A 24254-nucleotide genomic window follows, 5' to 3' on the forward strand; every position below is an offset into this window, starting at 1 on the left:
GCTCTTCTCTACCACACAAAGGTTGACTGGCAGGGATAAGTCCGCCTTTGTATTTAACACTTTTTTGTAACCTTTTTGTACAATAAAGAATATAAAGAAACAAACATGTAACTAACTACAAAAAGTAGGTAACATTTAAAATGGTTGCAGTTGATATATGACCGAGTATTTTTCGACCCTAAATGTGTATGATAATAATGCAAGGTCTAATAATTCGTGCCCGCGTTTAATCTGCCTAAAGGGTCGGCAAGAATAGCTCATACATTTAACCTTACTGTTAGCTTAAAAAGCTAATCCTGTGAAAAGTTCCGTGTAAGAGGTTACGGTCTAAGTGTGCTACGATTTTAACATCAGGCGTTTCTTTATTATGGCATTCAATTTGCCTACAGCTTTAAGAGTCCTATTTTTTCTGGAATCTATGGCAGCGCAAGCAATGCCGAAATAGCAAATATTACACGAAAATTCTCGCTTCGAATTTTCGGCTTCGATTGTCGATGTAGAATTCGTTTTTTTTTTCATAATGTAACTTTGTTTATTGTAAACTTTACATAACTTTTTGACATAACTACATATAAATTAAATAAAACTAACCTAACTACATAAAAAAGACAAATAATAATAATAATGAACCGCCAAGCAGTGCTCGTCGACATCACCATCCCACATGACGAGAACCTTTTGAAGGCCGAGAAGGACAAACTCAGCAAGTACCTTGACTTGGCTCACGAGGTGACTGCTGTGTGGGATGTTGACTCGACGATCATTGTCCCGATAGTCGTTTCGGCAAACGGTCTAATAGCGAAGAGTCTCGACCAACATCTCAAGAGACTCGCTAGATGGCTGGATCAAGGGCCAGATACAGAAGGCGGTACTTCTGGACACGGCACGCATCGTCCGGAGGTTCCTCACTCTGCGGCCTGACCACCGGTAGCTTGGGCCCTGCCCCGTTACCGGTGGCAAACTAGGTTAGGTTTTTATAATATTTTTATTTTGTATGTACTTTTACCTACCTGACTACCTGACCTGACTACGAAGCTTGAGGTCCCGGGTTCGATTCCCGTGTCGGGGCAGATATTTGTATGAAAAATACGAATGTTTGTTCTCGGGTCTTGGGTGTTTAAAATATGTATTTAAGTATGTATCTATATAATTATATTTATCCGTTGCTTAGTACCCATAACACAAGCTTTGCTAAGCTTACTTTGGGACTAGGTCAATTGGTGTGAATTGTCCCGTGATATTTATTTATTTACTTTTCTGTATTTTACTTTTTATAACTATTATAAAAACCTAAACCTAAGAATGAAAGAAAAATAAAGAACATAATAATGAAAACTAAAACAAATGAATTAAACCAGACCCCATCGGCAAAGTTCCGAATTCGAATACATTATGTTGGCCGTTATGATCTCTCAGACAGGAAAATTTTATTAGAATGATAAATAAACCCCTGAAGTTGAAATTGTAGCAACTCTTACGTCGTCAACTCTTGCGCAGAAGTTTTAACTAGGCGTTTAGCAGTTTGTACCACTTCCAGCTAAGGCTCTTTAGTTAAATAACAAATTACGTGGTAAAGTGGTAATACAGGTTCTATATTATATTAACTAACGACCATTTTCTAATAGTTTCATTAATTGGCTCACTTTAATTATGTATTATTATTTATGACAAGTTAATTAAACTTTAGGTACCTACTTAACTTAGGTATGATTTAAAGATGAAGTAGGAAATGGTACATTGACGCGGTAACATGCGCGCTTTTGAATATTAAGTAGCTAACTAATAATCGATCTAATTAGATTCTTATAATATTGGTTAAGTAAAATCTAATCCAAGTATCGCGAAACCCTTCGTCTCTTTCATGTGTTAGTCTTACATTAAAGTAAGACAAAGCGCGCGAGACATTCCACGAGTGTCGCGTCATCTCATGACGACGTCTTCATTTCATTATCAACGCGGCGTCAGCGCTGGTTCATTGATGACAGCGGTCCAACCAGCGCTGGCAGCGCTTTACGACACTTTCCTTCTTAGCTTTTAATGATACTAACCGTCTAAGTCTTTGTCGTCTGTCTAAAAAACTTGCCTCCGCTCCATTTGACTGTTAGGTTTTGATTAATCCCGCGAATCTGACCGATTTAGCCAATTGTTAATTTTTACTCAGAAACCGTCGAAATAGAACAAATTTGAAGTTATCATCTACCATCCCCTTTAAAACTACATGTAGTGCAGACGCGGAATTAACGTAGGTATGGTAGATAAGCGGGTTTGCACTTCCCCCGAGGAAATAAATGGTGTTTTCCGAAAATAAAAGTTAAGGATTTTGAGTTTATCCTATGTGGGTCTAGTGGTTTCCGTCGTTTTCCTTAATAGCAGATACCCAATGTTAAAAAACGTCATTCCTATTAAATTTAAATAGCCTCGAAATGGACCTTGGCTCCATTCAAACATGCTTTTATTTTAGTGAATAAATCTTTACGCGAAAATAAACGTGGATAGAAACGTAATGTATGTAGTGAATTAGTCATTGGCAACGTCAAACACTTAGCGCTTAAGCGGATGCTCCGGCCCATCGAACAGTACAAATATTTATGTGAACAATGTGTTAGGCTGAGCGCGATTTTTGCGGTCTGCGCTCCAGCGGAGGTGAATCGAATCAGTACTGCATTAGTCCATAACAGAGTCGCCCGCGCATTCCTTCCACGAAGGCGAAGATATTTAAATTTAGAATCCCTTCCGACGCCCTTGCAATGTGACTTGTTTTTTTTTCTACCCGCTCGCGAATTCTCCTCTGCCAGTACCCTGTGCATCTTTTAAGTGATACGTTTCGGTTAACCATGTCTAAAACACATTACACGGTGAACGACGATATTTACGGGAAGATATTGAAAACTCATAGAGATTTGCAACCGGAAACGGAATATGCTGAGGTTTTCGAGGCTGTCGAAGGACTCGGTATGGACTTTGTTTTTCATCTTGTGAATTGTGTCAGTCTAATTTATTCCTGTCGTGTGTAACCTACTTAGCGAATAGGTTTCGCACAAAGACTTCGCTGTCTAGACGTGACAAAGTATGAATGTTGTGTGTAATTGGGAGAATGAGACTCTTTGTAGATGTGGACAACACTTACGCCTTTATCTTAACGGCACTATTAATCCAATTGACCGATAAGAGACAATGCGAGCACTTAAGGAATTGGATTTGATATTTAAAATAGTTTGTTATGCCGGCTCATAAATTTCGCTCCTGGTGCCGGCCAGGAGGCAATGACCCGCCCAAAAGAAAACTTGTTCTCGAAGGACGAGCATTTACATATGCGCTGATGCAAAATTCAAGATTTTAGCCATCTACTACTTTCTAATAAACCAGCAATACTATATTTTCCCCCTAGTTTTAACCCCCGACGCAAAAAGGGGGGTGTTATAAGTTTGACCGCTATGTGTGTCTGTATGTCTGTGTGTCTGTCTGTCTGTGGCACTGTAGCTCTTAAACGGGTGGACCGATTTGAATGCGGTTTTTTATTTGATAGCAGGTTTTCTAGCGATGGTTCTTAGATATGTTTTCAAAAATCGGTTCAGCCGTTTTTGAGATATTGAACTTTGAAGTGACAAAGTCGGGAGTTTTCCAACTTTTTGTTGGTTAGGTTAGTTTAAATATTTATTAAATAGGTTAAAGTATTTTGAACGTCTTCACAAATTGGATTTTGCTTCTTTGAAATCACAAAATGAAAGAATTTCGGCATTAGGCATGTTCTTATTAGCTTTATCTCGGTCTTCGTTCCCGGGGAAGATTGAACATAGGTAGACATGTTTATCAAATGGTTCAGCCGTTTTTGAGATATTGCTTTGAAGTGACAATGTCGGGGTTTTCCAGTTTTTGTTGGTAGGTTATTGATACTTATGTATACATAGATTCATAGAGCATAAAGGTTCTGTAGTTAATTGACTAACAGCCATGTGTATACACATTTTTTTAGATAAATTCACATGCGATATTATCTTGCAAGACGTACGTAAAAATACGACTTTGTTATCTCTCATCATAAGGGACAACCTTTTGTACGACATTGCACACTAAATAAACACTTCATGCTGTTATTTACTCTATGATTGTTTTTTTTTTACATGAAGCTTTTATATGCAAAGTAAACAGCATCCACACTGTAGATTCTACAGCTTCTGTTGCGCGACTCGTCGTATAAACGTCGACTTCTAATGAATATAAAGGTGTTACTAAAATGTCTCTATTCTTAGCGATAAATTTCACTCACCTAAAGTATATTGCCAAATGAAACTTCACTAAACTAAAAGGACTAGTGACACAAATGTTGATTGCCATCAATGAGAGCCCCTCCGTTTACTTACATGACATCATGAAGCCAGACTATTTATATAAGCGAGTAAATAACTCCAATTACTTAAGTATATATACAGATACTAACGCTCAAGTCGGCTCTTGAACAACTTAATCCGTATTTTCTAAGGACTAGGGTTGCATAGTGAAAGTTGTTATGTATAGGTATCTCAGTAAACTGGTCTGCCTACGATGTTGCTTTCGTTTTATATTCAACTAACTTAACTATATTAGAATACTATTTATAAATGTTTTTGAAATTTATCCTTGTTTTCCAGCGGCCAGTATTTGTTAATGTTATTATCTTATTGCAGTATATTAAGGTATAAAAGCTGTAGGTAGTGCATTCCTTAAGTAGATATGCGCATCATTTAATAGTTTCATAATATTTTTATATAGTTATTCAGAGCATCAGATGGGCTTGATAAGCAAACTAATTGAGTGATATAATATTTTTATTTTGTATTATACTCGTATGCTTCTTAAGCAACACCTTCAAAAGCCAGAGCGTGCGTAGTATGAATGAGTGAATGTATAAAACGAGCGCAGATGCTGGAATTGCTGGACGAGCAAACTTAGCGTTGCGTCCAATCTTGTCTAGCGTGCTAGTTTAGCACGTAGATGTCTGTCAAGCAATTTACATCGTCCAGGAACCTTTTCAATTACTTTTTATATACCATGAAAATGCCAGGCTAAAGAAAAAAGCTATATAATTGATATCAAGCCGTTAAATCATATCTGAAGCCCTTGTAAGACTTGTAAGGGAAAAACTTCAAGTAACATTTATAAACTGAAATTAACTACTTGTTTACAGCATAGTTAGTTTAGTCTGCCACCGAAATAGTGTAAAATAAACAATCGCTAACACAAACAAGTACTAAATCAACATTAGTTATAGCATCTTTTAGACACAACACAACTGCCGATCAATTTACGCCTCGGTGAAATATTAATTAAATAGATGCCTTGAAGTCCTCTAAACGCCAATTGACAATTTATTACGTGTATTGACTATGTCAGATGAATCGACATAGGTCCTGAATTAAGGGCCGAACCTCCAATTGAATACTAAGCAAAATATATAGGTATGTCAATTACTTCTTAATTATAAAAAAGCCCGTATAAATACGTAAAAGAAGAGAAAATAATTCTAGCTGAGTGAGATTGTATCTACGTTTAAAACAAACAAACAAACAGAACAGCTTGCCTATGAGTTAGTACCTAATTGTAACTGATAACATTGAGTGGATTTCGATTATTTAGATGTTGCATTATTTGGAGAAATTTGTCTACCTACAATGAGCATAACAATTCCGCCGTTTAAATCCAGTTTTACAGGACGTCTACAGAACGGTTGTCTAGATAATCTACAACTTCAGCGGGGTGTATTGGATGGAACTAAATTTAACCATTTTAATACTTTCACCATCCGCGTCGTTGTCTCTAACAAAACAAAAACTTTTGTATCAATATTTTTAGTCACGATTGTTGTCATATTAAGATGGTTGCTTCTTAGTGTGTACCATAGTACCACAGAATAAGTAATAGTACAACTAGTACAAGTGATATATGTACGTTGATAAGGACAGCGATGTTAGTATAACTGCGGTTTACAATTATTCAACAATTCATGTCCATGGACTTATATGAATCGTAACCGTGTTTAACTTATCATTATCTCGTTCCAGATGCCTTGCTCGCGGATCTACAGAACTCCATCAACCCGGGAGCCCGCGTCGGCAGCCCTGGCGGGCGGACGGCGTCCCCCGGCGGCCGGACCAGCTCCCCCGGCGGCCGGACCAGCTCCCCCCGCGGCCGGACAGCCTCCCCCGGCGGCCGCAGCTCTCCCGGCCGGCTGAGCTCGCCCGGAGGCAGCCTCAACTCACCCACATCCACTGGATACGGCTCCATCAATGGCTCAAGGAATATTAGCTCGGATTATCACAATAAACCTAGTTCGGTGAGTTTTTACTATTATGTTTCAAAGAGGGCATCCATAAATTACGACACATTATGGGGAAGGGGAAGGGTCCGTTTGCCGTTTCAGTTTGGCTCATTATTATATCATATGATTGGTTAGCTTATTTAACCAATCACGAGCGCGATGCAAATCTCAAACAGTCCTCACGATACTAACGCCATCTAGCGATATTTCGCCTCTCGAAAAACCCTCAATAATTGCGATTTTGTTAATAATAAGTGTCACGATGGAAGGGGCTACTAAAGTGGTGTGACGTAATATATGAACGGCGCTAACTAAAGTTTCGATGTGTGACCCTCGAGATATTTACCAAATTAAAAAACATGAGAGAGAGAGACACACATTTGATACACAGAAAATTAAATTAAAAGGGAAAATTACATCGAATAGTACAATTTGGGCCCCACTCAGCATAATGCTGCTGCAAGCCGCACGCAACGCTGTTTTTCCATCGAACCCATGCTATGACAGTAAAGCAGTATCATTCGTTGTATCGGGTATCGCCCTAAATCTAGATACCCCCTCTTTTCATAAAAAAGACAAGTGCTGCATGAATGGTCTCTATTATCTCTACATTCTTTTTGAACAACTGCAGACAGAAACTGCAAAACAATTTGTGAATTACTGCACCAGTTACAAACAATGTGAGCGTAGTTTTAGTACGCTCGCTCTTGTGTACTAAAAAAACAATAATTACGTCAAACACGTGCGTGAGCTAATGTAGTGACCTAATTATCAACACTACTACATAACCTAGTATAACTGAAGGCGAGCAATAACAAGGCGAATTATCTCAAAAGGCTCCTAGTAGTACCTAGTCTAGTACATTGTGTCTTAAGGGCGGTAAGTGTGGAATAATTCCATGGAATGAACGCGTCTCTATAACAAGCCCGAAGTCGAAGATTGAGAGCTTTCTGCTTCTTTCGTACTTACTTGCTCAGAAAAGTAACCAAGGACGAGTGTCTTTTTACCTAACAGATGTATGGACTTTGATTCCGTTGTCTTTTCCGAAGTGGATAAATAAAATTATAACAAAAAGTAGAACGAACTACCAAAAACATGAAAATAATTTTCTACCAGTCTGAAGTCGGTGCTCAGACGAGCCAGCAGGAGTGGACCTAAAAACGTTCTACCTCACCTACAACTATAGAATTATTGGAGCATCAATAGCCTGCTGGCTCGTGCTTGAGGCACGACTTCAGACTGGTAGAATTTTTTTTCACGCTTTTAGTGTATATTTAAAGATAAGATACAATACCTTAATATCAACTGCTCGTCATCTTTTACGAATATTCTTTTTCCGATGCAGACGTTCATTTTGAGGAGTCCTGGTGCTTAACCACCCGTTTTAACCATATGCATTACGAAGGTAGCATAAATTGCTTAGCAACTGTTGTCAAAGTAATTAAATTCAACCTGTGAAATACTTGGTTATTGAGTATAACTTGATCAACATCATCAGTTCCACTTCACCAAATGAATGATTCTTAGGATCCACCATCAGATCCTGATTTGGTGCTTATGGGACCTAATGAAAGCATTCCTATACGTACGGAAAAAAATCAAATCGGTTCTTAAATGACGGAGTTCTGAGGTAACAAAAAAAAAATACAACCGAATTGATAACCCTCCTCCTTTTTGAGTCAGTTAATAAAGGCGGTCCCGACGGCATAAGCTGCAACAGCAATCATGCGTGACGGAATTTGATTGTAGTAAATGATTGTAAAATGAAATATGCCTTTATATCTGTTAGTTTAATATCTTAAATGTATAATTCCTCTGTACGTGTGTTTGTCACCTAACTCCTTCTAAACGGCTGACCGATTCAGATGACATTTTGTATGTATATTCAATAGGCTCCTGGATGGGTTGAACCACAATTGGACCCGTTAGATGGCGCTGCTGTCAGTGTTGTTATTGTATCGTATTTCCTGTAGTGCTGCTTTTCCTGGCAGGACAACGTCTGCCGGGTCCGCTAGTATTAAAATAAATTATTAATTTATTGTTGAAGTGGTCGCTGCACTTTTGACAGACTCTTGAGTCTTGATTCTTGAGTGGTCGTGGTCGTGTCGGTTGAAAATCAGTATCGAACCCTCGTGGCGACTTTTTAGTGAAAATAGTATGATGATTGCCACTTAACTTCCACACTAGGTAGGTAATCATAGAAATGCACTAACAAGCGTTTTTCATAATTCCGACAGGATGGAGCATTAGCCTATTTTTAGGGTCCCGTACCCAAAGGGTAAAAATGGAAACCATATTACTAAAACTTCGCTGTCCGTCCGTCCTTATGTCACCAGGCTGTATTTCATGAACCGTGATAGCTAGACAGTTGAAATATTCACAGATTATGTATAACTGTGGCCGCTATAACAACAAATACTAAAAACAGAGTAAAATAAATATAAGGGGGGCTCCCATACAACAAACGTGGTTTTTTTTGCCGTTTTTTGCTATATGAATGAATGAATGTTGTATAGGCTGGTACGGAACCCTTCGTGCGCGAGTCTGACTCGCACTTGGCCGGTTTTATTATTATTTCAAGAAGGTAATTAGGACTTTGTGTGTATATTTATTTGTATCTTGTGCACGGCATAACCTCTGAAAGTATTTTTCTCAAAAATGTCCGTAAAAGTTGACATTATTCTTTACATATCAGAAGGTGAAGTGCATAGTTTATGGTCAGCGAAAAATTAAAAATAAAAAGATTGCAGGCGCGCTAGCTCGACAATAATGAATTAGCGCGCTGCAATCAGTCACATTTTTTTTTAAAGTTAAAAAGGCCACGGAAATGTTGGCACAAAGTCGTATACAGCCAAGTCTAATAACCGGTATCAGATATTTTGTTGAACTCCGGACTTTTTCTATTGGGTCTGAAATAGCTGGTAGTGTTTTCGGTGGAAAATATACCTGCAGTTTATTTTTATGAAAAAGGCGGGAAAGCATAAGAAAATATTGGAATAAAATAAATTTTACAATATATTTGAGAAAAAGTTTATTCTATTTCAGAATTACTCACCATTTTTTGAGAAAAGCTTATATTAGTCTCGGCTGGAATAGCAATTGCTGGCTTCGTATTAGTTAAACGGACTCGCAAGCTCGTCCGTTTAATACTCATACTCAGCCAGCAATTGCCTACTTCTAGGCCAAGACAATAATCTACTAATACCAATTTTCAAAACTCTTTCACTAATTGAAAGTACTGTCCCTGATTATAATATTAAATGAGCGTGATAAGTAATTCCTGTTTGTGGTATTTTCACTATGGTTTAAATATTGTCCATCACCTCAAATTAGTCACCTACGTAGCCATAAAAGTAACTTGCGTTAAAACCAATGTATCGTTGGACTTATTGCATAGGTACAGTCAGTCACGGAGCTCAAGGAGCGGTGCGTGCAAAAATATCTGATACGTCCTACAGGCCCTAGAAATAAAGTCATATCAGTTATTAATGCACGCTTTATTGTGTCAGAAATAAATATGCAAACATCTAATACCTTTAAACGAGCAATTCTTGTAGGTAGATATATTTCGTATTGTATATTTCGGGGATCTCGGAAACGGCTCCAACGATTTCGATGAAATTTGGTGTGTAGGGGTTTTCGGGGATGACAAATCGATCTCGTAGCTTGGTCTTATTTGTGGGAAAACGTTTACTATCGATATTTAGCCTGAGCAAAGCTCGGTCTCCAGGTACTATATATACCTAGTGCCATCCACGGAGACGCGTGATTTTGTCAAAATTAGCCATTAATGACATTGTAATAAGAACCAAGGCACGCGTCATCGTGAATGACTCTACCTATATTTAAGTACTAAAAACATTTTCCTACACTTTACGTTCTTCACTATAATTTACAACATTTGCGGTTTGTAGGGCCGTGGATATCAATACAACTTGAAGATCATGTGTCACACCTTGTTCTGTAGTCCCTTTGAGTAATTTTCATAGAAATTTACCTTACATAAATTGCGGTACTATGATACATTTCGTGCCCTTCACCCAGTTTACTCACTGGAATGTCGCAACGTAAAATTGTGGTTGAAACTAGTCATTTAAACGTTAAGTACGATGTGGACCCAAAGGATGGGTCTCCAACCAATACATTACAAGACAATGACTCTTTACTGTACATCAGAAATAGTAAGCGATACAGAAAATATGTACATAGAGAGAAAATTTACAAGGTAAGCAATAAGCGGAATTATCGCTTAAGAGCGATCTCATCCAGGCAACCTTTTCCTACATTTTTACCTACCTACATGTCTACCTACATTTTTGGCATTTTAGTGTTAATCGTTAAATATAATAAAATTAATAAATGTCAAGAAAAATACTCACCGAGGTGCATGAATAGTTTTTCAACACGATATCGAATATAGTATTCAAGTCACTTATTTTGTACAGTGAAGTTTGTTGATTTCTTTACCGCAACGCCATCTAGTCGCAGCGCTCAATACTAACTCATATACATATTTACGGAATCATATTTTGTGAGGGCTGATTCACTCCTCGTTGGAAGGATTCCAAGTACTACAGCTGGGGCACAGGTGGCGTTGAAGAGATGATTTTTGTTGTAACGACTCGTTACGGGTGCGCTTGCACTGACGCATATCGTAGCGAAGCGGAGTTCTGCAGAATCGACTAATCGCATTGGGGGTCATCTTACGAATAATAATTTCTTCTACTAATAATAAATAAATAATTATTTGTAGGGATCATCCATAAATTACGTCACACATTTACGGGGAAGGGGGGAGGGTCAGGCGGTCTGCGACACAAGAACAAAATAATTGGTAATATGCCGAGAAAAATGGTCAAAATTGGTGTGACGTACTTTATGGCCCCTTAGTTTAAATTCTCGTTTTGTCCCGCTTCCTATAATATTTGATTGGTTTACTGGCTAACTGGCCTGACCATCTTCTGAAACTTTCCAGAACAATTTAGTCACTTTGTAGAGTGATGTCTGAAAGTATGTATTTTTACGAAGGTGAAGGTGTACATTTACATACTATCACAAGGATTATCGTATTTAAATTGACTCTATCTCATTGCTATTTGCACCAAGTTACTATACCGATAATTATTAATTAATGTCAAACCTGTCATCAGATTCCTTTAATTGGACGTCTTTGGATTTGACGTCTGGTTTGACATTGGTTATACTATAGTATCATCAACATCATCATCATATCAGCCGTAGGACGTCCACTATTGGACGGTCATATGGCTCTCCCATAGACCTCCAGTTGCTTCGACTGGAAGCAGCCTGCCTCCAAATTGAACCCGCGGCTTGAACCAGGTCATAATGTCCATCGTGCTGGTTGCTACGAGTAAAGTATAACTTGGTGCAACTCACGCTTAGCAGAATTTTGACCAAGTGTTTAGCTATCTTTGCTACGCACTACTTACTCTATACGTGCAGAAAGTTAAATTTATCGAATGCTAGTTTATATTTGAGACCGCAGATAAACGCAGCGTAGGACGTCCACCAACAAGATGGACGGAAGACCTGGTTAAAGCCGCGGCTTCACTGTGGATGCAGCCTCCTTCAAACCGAAGCAACTAGACTAGAAGTCTATGGGGGAGACCAATGTCCAACTGTGGACGTCCTACGGCTGATATGATGATGATGATGACAAGTTCAAATAAACATATTTTTACAAAACGAGACATTTATTTTAATATCCATAGCCGATTCATTACGTCATACATGTTATTCAGAACGTTATTATATTACTCTGGATAATGATTTACGACCAGTCAGTGTTTTTCTGCGCAGGAGTGTTTACAATCAATTCTAGCGGATTACAGCGTCGTAGTAAGCGCCGGTTTTCATGCCAAAGAAAGAACTATGTACGTAGGCAGAATTAAAGTCATGGACAATAAGGAATAGGATGTAAAAAAAAACTTGGAATCCATTTTATAATTTTCACTTGCTCTCAGTGTGAAATGCCTTCATTATCATCATGTATTGTATAAATGATGAATAAATACAAACTTACTTATAACAATTTTGTAAGTAAAAAGTTTCAAAAAAATTGGATTCACAATAACATTCAAAATAATCTTAAAAGTCTTGATTATATACTGTATTTTCTTTTATAACCATATAATTCCTTTGTCCACAGCCCACATACCAAAACACGAGCTCGCTCGAAAAAGTGATACCAGTGAAGTACTCGAACAGCAACTCCGGCTACGGCGGCAACACGTACGGCCCGTCCGCCGGATACGGCAGGACCGCCGGCCGCGGGAACCTCTCCGAATTGGATACCCTACTGGACGACCTGAGCAATGCCCGGTACGGGACCTACGGGGACAAAACGCCGACCGGCGATCGAAATGGTGAGTTACGCGTGGGGTTCAAATTAGATATTCGGAAAATAAAGGCTCTTTTTCAATACCTCAAACTAGAAATGCGTATTATCCCTGAGATAAGACCAAGTAGTTCCAAAAACCCGCATTCAAAATCGTTGAGAGGTTTTCGAGATCAAATCCCCTAAATCGATAAATACCTATAAAAAATTATACCTGGGCGATTGAGCTTTGGTCGGGCTAAAACTCGAAAACAGGCGTTTTTCCAGAGATAAGACCAAGCTAGATCGATTGTTCGTTCCCGAAGACCCCCACATAGCAAAATTGGTCGAAATCGTCAGAGCGGATTCCGAGATCCCCTAAATAAGTAAATATCTCGACAAGAAAAGTATTAGAGTATAGATGAAAAGTTTTCCGTTGTTTTTGTTCGTCACTGTAGATGCAAAATTACATCAGAATTTTACGTGTACCCATAATATATCGATGCTTCTCGCAACAAACTCAGCTAGGCGATAAGCAGAGCTCTAAAATTACACCGACGCGTTCTAAATCAACACATCTTTCCTGTCTATAAGCCATGCATATTTATTCAGGTCGATTTTAATGTTGCTCAAGAATTTATCTACAGGGAAATTGATTATTACCATCTAGACTCAAGGTTAGGTTCCCAACAAACATTTTAGTCGTATTTGTGTAAGTTATGCGACTCATAATGCTATAAACATCGTTTAGAAGTAAATTTAGCGTGTAATTGACTATGGGTCTCTTATCATTATACAACTTGTAGTCGTATATAGAAATCGTATAAACTTCTATAGACTGTTTTATATCACCAATACACAACTTTTAGTCGTATAACTAGTGCTGTCGTCTTAATAACGTCTATATGACTTTTACACCGGTATTTCGTATTAGAGCCGCGAAAACTACTATTACGTGACGATCGTGTAAGAGTAATATATTGCACTCTTATAAAATTTAGAGTCAATTTGTAGTCGTATATAGACATCGTATAGACTTCTATACGACCGTTTATATGACTGTTACACAACTTTTAGTTGTATAACTAGTGCTGTCGTCGTTATACGTCTATATGACTTTTACACCAACATTTATTGTGTTATAGTCATAAGAACTACTTTTACGTGACGATCGTGTAAAAGTCATAAATTGCACTCTTATACAATTCTAAGTTAATTTGTAGTCCAATATGAACATCGCATAAACTTCTAACGACTGTTTTCATGACAATTATACAACTTTTAGTGGTATAACCAGTTGACATCTTGATAACGTCTATACGTCTTTTACACTACATTTGTCGTATTAGATTCCGAGGACTACTACTTTTACGTGACGATCGTATAAAAGTGATATTACACTTTTTTTAAGATTATATAAGCCGATTTGAACACTTTTATGCTACTATTTATTACGTATATAACTTTAGTGACACAGCTTTTCTTTGTAACGTTGATAATAATATTTGAAATTTATAAAAATTTCACCTAACCCTAATTCGTTAAAATGGCTGACAAAAGAAAAGTTCACAGAATGCAAAGTCGTTTAGATATTGTATTACTGTATCTTAACCCTAAGACGTTTAAAGGTAATTATTAAAACGTTCATTAAAAACATTGAAAAGAATATAGCTTAATTTACAGAATTTATAAGGCGCGTTCATTATATTGAGAAGACGCATATTACTCGACAGCGTTAATTTCCCAACAGATAAATGTACATACTTAGTCGTACGTGAGGTTTCGAGATGTCCCTAAAGATAATTAAAATATAAAAATGGCTGTTGACTTTGCTATGATTAAAAATTGTCCGTCGCGTTTTTAAGTAAGAATTTAGACATTTATCTGAAACTTTACACAGCATATTAAAGTCACGTATTCGATAAAATGCTAAAACAGCGAATAATGAAAATTCCATGAACATTGGTCATGACACCATGTCTCACGATTTCTATACCCACTACACGACTTTTACGTGACTTATAGGACTGCTACGCAACTATATTACGACATAGATATAAAATGCCTTTTCTCGGTCATATCGATGTTATAACGACGTGTTTATGTCCAGCTTATTCAAATTGGATGTACCATCTAGACTCAAAGGTTAGGTTGGACCAATAAATCTCGCAAAACGGTGAGTCAGTGCGCATGCGAATAAACCGGTTGCTCGTTTGATCTCGTATTTCCATCGTCATTATATTTCAGGCGATCATATAGTTCTATAAGAAGCTATCCACCTACTGCAAGATTTCAGGAACGTTCTTGCACTCATAAATAATTGAAATAGACTTGTGATTTAAAAGTGGAGAAGTGAAGGACTCTTTTCGCTTCATTTTCCAAAATTTACAAAAAAATCTAAAACCCAACTGACTTAATTTAAAATTCCCCGAAATGGGTCCCGACTGTTGAAGTTTCAGTTACTTAATCGAGTTCTAGACTTGTTTTCCCTTATCAGTTTTTATACAAATTCATACACTCGAGAATACAAGGACAAGGTTATTTTCTTTAAAATGTGATATCTAAAATCCGTGAGAACAAAAAGAAAATAAAATAAACAAACGTAATCTTTCAACTTCATAATTAGGGTGACATTTCAATCATTAAAAACCATGTCAAAGAAAAGGAGCGCTAGTTTGAAATTTTAGAGTAAATAGCAGTCAAGGATTTGACGTAAGTAAGCACACGCCTTCATAGCGTTTGCGATGCACTGATCACATAAACAGAACTACTCGTTTTACTGGCTAGGCTATGCTATGGCTTTGCCCTCGGCTACGCACGCGTAAACCATTAGGTCTATCTAGTAGTCAAATTGGAATTCCGGCACTTCGTCAATAACCTCGTGGTAACTCCCAAAACCATCGTGGATTTAATTAAAGTTGTGTAAAATACCCGCGCCAAATTTCGTCTCTTTCGTGTGTTTCGTTCGTGTCCTAGCGGTTGAAATTTTGGAATGTTATCCCGATTCCGTAAGTAAGAGATTCAGTAAGTGTTAACCCAGATGTCCAGCTGTCTGCGTAACAAATTTCATCCAAATCTTCCAAACATTTTTAGCATTAAGGTGTCACACACGTGCAAATGCACATACAAACTTTCGCGTTTAATAATAAATATTAGTAGGATTGCAAACTACATGAACAAGACTAATATGCCTGTGTGCGTGCGCGTTAAATCCGCCAAACTGTAATAATGTCATCCTCATTATTATATTTCGCGCAGCATAATGTTATGATGAATTTCGTGTTTACCGCGATGTCAACCATCACAGCGGCGCGAAGGCCGCCGCTTCCCGCACAGGAATAGATCATCGGCTTGCCAACCATCTGCAGGAACAATAATATTAACGTTGATTTTACATGTTAAACTCGCCATTGGATCTTTTTTTTGAAATATAAAGTTTTTTTTTTTTTTTTCAATGTTTGATGGTTGACCTGATGATCTCAAAGGAAAATCAGCGCCGTTGGTAACACCGGCAGTTTGCTGATTTGAGACTATTTCGTAACATGCACATTTGTATTTTATGTTTTCCCATGTTGTAATGAATAAATGTTTTCTTTCTATATTTGCTTTGACGTTTTCATATTCTTACGACTTTAGCGCTACTTTCTGCTGTGCTATATGTGGGATCTCGTAATCTGTTTTCATCTTGACTAAATTCTTATTTCTGTTGAAACGGTTAATGAGTAACAAATCCTCAGTCGCTAATACAGCCTATAAACAAACCGCAAACAACAATAAACATGACACCGGCATGCTCAAAAAGACGCATTAAACTAAATTCTGAACAACACTTTAATCTGCTCGATAATTCTCAACAAAAACAGCTGGTGGAGATTTCTATCACACCACAAAATAATTGCTGTCTTTATGTCCTACCTTTAAAGACAAGTAGTAGTTCAAACCTCCGTTAAATGAGGCGTGCACTATATCTTTTACCCACTTATCATGTAATATGGAGAGCGTAACGACTGCTGGCACAAGACTGACAGCAAAATGTAGACATTTGACATTGGATCGTCTCATATTCATCAAGAATATATTTCATGGAAAATATCTCTCGGAGCTTCCAAATGCATTAAGACCTCTTAGTCTAATAAAGTGGTTTTATTATTGTATGCTAATGCTAATGTTAGATTTTTTTATGATAAATTTGATTCACATTATAAATCTGTTATTTGACACAAACTTCTGCCCACCAACCAGTGATGTGTTTTGTTTCTTTTTCTATAATTCACCTTATGATCTTATAAACATCTTGAAACCCATCCAGTGGCGTAGCTTGGTAACCCAGGACCCATATGCAAAAAAAAGAAATTAGGGCCCCAGATTTAAACTGATTTTATCTACATAAAGTGCAAAAGTGCAAGTAAATATTTTTATAAACTTGTCTTTATCGTAATCAGGCATGCAGGGCATAGATAATAAAGCTAGGTACTTACTTAAACTCGATGAAAAAAGCGGATTAAAGGGATTATTAAGTCAAGGTTAGGCAGGAAACATTTTCGTTTACCAGTTCACTTTGAGCTTTGCTGACTTTGCTGGTTTGGATCCGAGGGCCTCCTCAGCGTAAAAGCCCCCTGAGTGTGAAGGGCCTGTACACGGCACCCCCTAGTCCTCCGAATCCTCCGATAGCTATGCTACTGATCCCACCTAACCTCACAATATCCCTGAGCCCTGATGATCCGTCAAAGGCTAACGAAAGCACGTGTTTACGTACTGGTTGTTCCCACGAAGACTTGGCACGTCCTGAGACCCGGCCCACCTGTTCCAACTCTAATTGACTGCCGCGTTCATAATTTTTAATATTTTTGGCCGCTCTCATAACACTTACACGCGTTTCAGCCTCGCACCTCATGTACAGACGACGTTTTCGTAATTAACAGTTTTTTTGACTGAAGTTTGTACGTGCGCGCTACTTGCAAACTTGTTGATTTATTTTTCACGTTAGTTAGTTATGATTATGATTTATGGAGCCTTCATAAATAACTAGGTTACGAAAAATAGCATAGTAAATTCCTGCAAATATGTCCGAAAACGTTATCTTTGCATTTTGCGTTTTTGTTGGCGCAATATCGCATTGGCAGACGAAAATATGCATGGTTAGAATTAGTTAAGTATTTAGAACGGAGTTGTTCAGTACTTACATAAATAAGGACATCTCTCTAGCTCTCCGGGGAAATAGTTTAAATAATAAATTGGCGAGTTGGCTTCTCGACAGATGTTATTATAGTACCTACCGCTAAGAGTTATTTGTAGAAAAAATTACATATTTTTTGGTATTATTTTATATTATTTGTAAATGATAATGATATTTGAACTTATGAACCTATTTATTTTGATTATTTTTATGATTGATGATGTATTTTAATTTAGTATTTGACATAGGTAATTTGTACGCATACGCATGCATGCTGACAAATAAATACTTTTGACTTTTTTTATAAAAATAAGACATAAAGGCGGTAAATTCAATGACAATAATGGACTAATTAAGAGCTTATCGAAAATTCTGGAATTTCTATTGCATATAAATATCTTTGATAGAACCATTTAGCTTTAAAACTTGTACCTACCTTTTCATACTTAGGTGTATACGCTGCATTTTATAAGCAAGTCCAAATTGCCATGCAAGTACTCGTAGATGGGGTTCTCCAGAATAGAACAAACCAGAAACCATGTATACGTTTGTTCATGAAATAGTATAACTTATATACCTACCTAACGTTAAGATTTTTATAGACGATAGATATTGCAGACGTCTTATATACCAAATTTCATCTGTCCAGCCGTTTTAGCGTGAAGAAATAACATACACTCTCACGCCGCACGCGCAACCTTACACACTTTTGCATTTATCTGTTTGTGTGATGTTGGCTCGCCCTGCTAATTCAACTTACTTACATATTCTTTGAGCTATGCCGTTGACTTTAGTTCTTCGACGAATCGGTTCGGGTTATGAATATAAGTCTGTAACTAACGCTGTGATTGTTCCAGACGGGTATTCACGCACCAACGGCGCCGCCAGCCCCGCACCGCGGCCCACCGTCGACTCGCTGCTCGACCAGCTCAGCACAGACCTGCACAATGGGTGAGTACAGCCCAAACTAAAGCTACCCTCTCAGATGTTTCTCGTACCTATTGAACGTTGTGTTCAGATATTGAGAACAAACCTACTCATGGTAGGATTACGGTTACCATAAATCAGAATTTTTTGAATAGCATGATTTTCAAAAAAAAATTTTTTAATAAAATTGAGAAGATTTTTTTTACATTATTTTATTAAAAAGGTATGAATCAGAAAGCAATCATAACATCGTGTGAGCATGACAATTCTCAGGCTCTTTTTAAGATAACCTAACCAACAAATAGTTGGAAACACCCGACTTTGTCACTTCAAAGTTCAATATCTCAAAAACGGCTGAACTGATTTTGATAAAACATGTCTAAGAACCATCGCTAGAAAACGTGCTATCAAATAAAAAAAACGTATTCATATCGGTCCACCCGTTTAAGACATAAGGTGCCACAGACAGACAGACATACACACAGACAGACACACATAGCGGTCAAACTTATAACACCCCTCTTTCTGCATCGGGGGTTAAAAAACAGGCTTTGTCCAATCAATGAATTATAAATCAATGATACGTATCGTCCGTTTCTCCTCTTGATTTCAATCTTAAAGATCAAGTCTACACAAAACAGCTGCAAACAAAATAATTTACCCAGAAGAAACAATAGGCCAATAGTCGAAGTACACCGTGTTGTAATATCGATTGAATGCAGCAGTTGGTACGTTTAATAATTAATGGAACTGAGTGCTTCCTTTGGCCAAGAGAGGTGACGCTGTGACGAATCGATCCTTTTACAACAGCGAGCGTACGATACAATACTAATATTCTGTATTGTTCACCACAAGGCAGTACTTACAAGTAGTTAACAGAAATGTCAAAAAGCAGGGTATTTATTAATTATTATGTAATATATTAAAAGTATCTTGAATACATAAAATAAAATAAAGATAAATTTTCTTAATGTACACTTTTTCCATTCGTGCACTTTTCGAAAACGTAAATTTTCCTGAAAGTGTTACTTTTTTTCTTTTTCATAGTAGGCATCGAATAAAAACAAAAATATGCTATAATATTCACACGGAAAATAGTAAAATACTTATCCTTGTTTTAAACGAAAACGCATTTTTGAAAAAGTGTTCTTTTTGAGATAGCACATTGTCGAAGTTGTTGTTTTTGCGAAGTCTACCTTTTACGAAAGTGCATATTTCGCTAAACTGTGTTTTACGATCCTACCCATATTGAGATAAGGCTGACCAAAATTACCCGATGCTAAACTAACACCAATAAAAACTAAATATGTCTTTTATATCACCACAAGCCTCGTTATAGAACCTCGTTAGAAATCCTCACATAACAAAGAGTAATGAATGAAAACATTGTTAGCTCTTTGATGTCGTGGAGAGACTAATGAAATTTGTTAGAACGCTCGTAAAAGTCTAGGGAAGTAGGTTTAGACGTACCTAAATTACGGTATAGCCCTTCTTATAAGTACTGTTGTGTTTACATTTTCTACGTGTGTGATGTGATACAGATCTGTGAATTAAAATTAAAGTTTAAATCAGCTGCACTGCAGGAAGTCACTACGTAATTTTAAGACTCGTATTACATACTGCGAATCTTGTGTATTATAGGTACTTTGCATTATATTACAACGTCTTCGCATATAAGTACAACGGTATAGGTACTTACATATAAATATCTTGACACAAATATAATAGAAATTCATATAATACACGTCGTTCGTCTGTAAAATTTGCTCTCCGATAGGATAATAGAGTATGTTTTGTGTCGGACCAGTCGCGGGTTGAGCATTTAAGCGTAACTGTTCCTCTTTTAATTTTAATGCATTCGTATTTTTTTCCTTGTTGTATAAACTTGTGAAACAATCGTAACAGCTGCTTTTACCGATGATGCAACTCCGTAGTTTATCTCCGAAGCGTAAAAATTGGCAAGAATCCTGGAGCTGGACATTAGCAGTTGCCAGAGATCAAGGTCGTGCTTTAAAAAACTTACACTTGCCCTTCCTGGCGGAGTTGCCAGGGTGGCCCGAGACACCCGGTGACGTAAGCTCGGGGCCGTGTGAAAGCGTATTTATGTCCGGCCGCAAATAGACCGTGGCCAGTGCATCGTCACGCCTAAGCCCGTTTTGTTCTAATGCCCGAGTCGCTGATGTAAACACACGTTCAGCTGTCTTACGACTGTCCACGACACGATTTAATGGGTGTTGGGTTCCCGATTTTCTTGTATTATTAACTCCATTTAACGTTTATATATCATGCGGAAATAGATGGCCACGTTTTATTGTATGCCGGGTTTGCTACTTTAGCTACAAGCTACAAAACCATGACAAAAGATTCAAAATTGTAACATACATATACTATACTTACCAAAGATGAATTAGATATCTTACAAAATACACAACTCTTTGTTCGGCGTCATCCTGAAAACACGGGCTGTCTGGTGATCAGTCTTCTATTGATCTAATATGTATACCTAAAATATCTTGCAACAATTAAACTCTTAATGAACCTGCACGCATGGCGCCCTTGGTTGCTTGAACAGATTATGAAAAGATTTTAGTCTTCCTACGAAGCTTGCGTCGGCCCGCGCGTCCCAGCCGCGCACGCGTTGTAGAAAAAAATGCTGTTCCTCAATCTTTACAAAACGTTCAACAAGTAAGTAGGTGCCAGTTTTCCTGTTATGATCTATTTTTGTTGTATTATGTTTATGCGTGTTAATGGATTATGAAGCTAAAATAAGGCAGATGTTGGTACAGGTGTGGTACGTACCTATGTTATTGTGATGTAGGACCTACCTAACCGGTATCATGAAGCGCCATCGAGTCTAACTCAAATCTAATCAATAATTCCAGATTTAATTATTCATCTGATAATAGGCCTGTATCATCAAAAGACTTTAAAGCTTGTGCAAATACAGATGCAAAAATTCTTCGTACCTACCTATAACCCTGTTAGTATTTCAAATTAATCGTTAGGAACACAAATCAAAGTCCAGAGACACACTGCGCTAAAACTATTCAACTCAAGCCTAAATATAACTAAGATGTATTGTTATGATTACGATTCGGCTCATAAATATATTCGCTGCCAGTAACGTCAACAGCATTTTCAACTCGTTTCTTCAGAGCATACATCCCTGTCTTACTGTCGTAGAAAAAAAGGAACAACACGATGAAAAACTTCTACGATGTAGAGTCGGGGGAAAATTTTGCCAGCGCCTCGATATACAATCATAATGGTACCTGGCACTGAAAGATTTGCGCAAGTATTGTATCCGGACGTCTCCGCGTAATGCGGTGATGAGATAAATTGTGTTTTGAAGCGACTTCATCATTTTATAACTGTCAACATCTCGAATGTTACGAACGTTGGCGGAATATTTATGGCTCATGAGAGATAAAACCGTTTTTTTTTTAGCCCTTACGGCCCACGCTGCCTTTAAATACCTACGGGAGTTTAAACGTGAAGCGATGTGGTTGTAGTACATTATAGGTAGAGTCATTCACGAAGACGCGTGCCGTGGTTCTTATTACAATGTCATTAATGTCTAATTTTGACAAAATCACGCGTCTTCGTGGATGGCACTAGGTATGTATAGGGATCCGAATACTTCTTTGTTTCTGAAATTGTTTAGGCATGAGAAACCTTTCTGTCATTGTTTAAAAAAGTTCGTCGACTTTTAGTGCCATTTAAAAAAGTTTATAAACAATCACGGTAATTATGCTCCCTAGAGTCTAGTCTAGTCACTAGACACATGCGTTTTCACTGCTAGAGTCGCTGCGGTGTAAGTTACAGCCTGTAACAATTTCAGTCGAAGACATAGGTAGGTATACATTTGCGGCACCTTATTACAGACCTTATTGGTCTTACGCACTCGTTTTCACCATTTAATTCTATCACACGGTTTTAGATGAGGATAGAAAAAGATCTTGAATGCGATAGCTATCGCGGTAGACGATACGGCCTCCGATTTTCCAGGCAAGACTTTAAGGAACTAGAACTATCGTAATAATTGTCATTGAAAAACATAACTGTTTCAGAGTTATATTGAGAAGGGCCTCGCGGGTGTCCCCGTTGATTTATCGTGTCCGATGGCCGCGTTTATTTTTTTTACTCAGCCTTTCGGTTGACGGATAAATAATAAATAACGTCGTGGGCGTGCCAATTGAATAATGGATTTGAAGTTCAATTTAAAAATCCAGCTCCAAAGAACTATTACATTTTTAATTTGTCTAACGATCGGTTCTCTAAATTGAATAGAAATTCTTTTACATTAATTAATGAGGTCTTCTTGTTTTTTTTTTATGTTCCATGAACCTAAGTTGTATTTTAAGATTAAGATTGTAGGTACAGTAGGTGTTAAAAAGAAAAGTGGTAATCGATGGTGGTTTTATCTAGTAGCCTGTTGAAGTCTATCTCGCGTTTCTCTTATTTACTGTAGGGTAAAAATTCAAGTGGTACTTTAACCTTCATGGTGAAAAGAAAATTAATTTGCTCCCGTGCTGTTAATTAGCGATATGCAGCATGGCTACGAATTTGCAACACAAGCATGGCTCTTTAACGTAGCTCGACTGCACTATTTTGCTTTGGACCAAATCTACTCGTAGTTTATTTATTTCATCTTCTTTTATTTTTCAAGGAGCATAACAATAGGAATGAAGTTTATCGATACTATTTGTTTGATATAATATTTCTTTCTTATAACAATTTTAGTTATAAAGGAGTGGAACCTCTTGGCACATGTATGTACTTTAAGTGTATACTTTTAGTTTTTACTTTTTATTCTAAATTTTATTGTATGTTTTTTTTTGTGAGTTGTAATGAGCTAGTTTTTTTTTTGGCAATAAAGATTATTTTACTTACTTACTTACTTACTTAAAGGAAGTCCTAGCCTTGATGTTACTATGTGAGGTTTAAAACGAAATTAATATTTTAATTTAAATTTTCTATTCAACCATTTAACATACCTACAAAACATTTCCAAAACACTCTCTGCGCTCACATTGTCTCACGCACAAACGCGCATCGAATCTCTTGGCGTGCCGCGCACTCCTGCGCATAATGTCGTCCTAATTAGTTGCCGCACCTGCCGCGCCATTTCCACTGCAATATACTTGCATTATTTACTAGAACACATTACTTACACAAATAATTAGTCTCGCTGAGTTATGGCGCTCGCGCACGTGGAAACAACGAAGCTAATGAAGCGGTTAATCCTGTTGCCAAATAAAGCTGCGTAAATTAGTTTGATGTTTGATCATGTTAGGTGTTGAGCGTCGAGTGTTGAGCTCAAAATACAATATCACTTATTAAACGATCCTCGACATTGAGACATGGCAGTGGCAAGTCTTCGCGATAATTCGATGTCCAGTCCAGTGATAAGTATGGTAAAGTTGTATATAAATTGCGAGATTTTGCGCCCGAATACATAAAAAATTTATGGTCCTCTAGCACTCTACAGTGCTTTAATTTAAATGTTCACTATTGAG

At 37.5% G+C, this 24254-nt stretch overlaps 1 protein-coding gene and 1 long non-coding RNA gene across 7 annotated transcripts in view; one reads left to right on the forward strand and one right to left on the reverse strand.

The window, feature by feature from the left end:
• The window catches only part of LOC141428323 (leupaxin-like), a 73484-nt gene that overhangs the window by 39647 nt on the left and 9583 nt on the right, over positions 1–24254 (forward strand). For 5 of the 6 annotated variants that reach the window (XM_074088271.1, XM_074088270.1, XM_074088272.1 and 2 more), the window contains 3 exons: positions 6039–6310; positions 12465–12681; positions 18666–18759. In XM_074088271.1, coding sequence (XP_073944372.1) covers positions 6039–6310; positions 12465–12681; positions 18666–18759 — 583 coding nt within the window. Of the gene's footprint in view, positions 1–2790; positions 2953–6038; positions 6311–12464; positions 12682–18665; positions 18760–24254 lie in introns of those variants that run through there. The other variant, XM_074088268.1, reaches the window with a different exon arrangement.
• Positions 15329–17380, reverse strand: LOC141428326 (uncharacterized). The gene is made up of 2 exons (XR_012451416.1): positions 17182–17380; positions 15329–15994 (listed from the first exon to the last, which is right to left on the reverse strand). It is a non-coding gene; the product is annotated as an uncharacterized lncRNA (long non-coding RNA).

The sequence above is a fragment of the Choristoneura fumiferana genome, chromosome 5, assembly GCF_025370935.1.
Source record: "Choristoneura fumiferana chromosome 5, NRCan_CFum_1, whole genome shotgun sequence".
Taxonomy (NCBI): Eukaryota; Metazoa; Arthropoda; class Insecta; order Lepidoptera; family Tortricidae; genus Choristoneura; species Choristoneura fumiferana.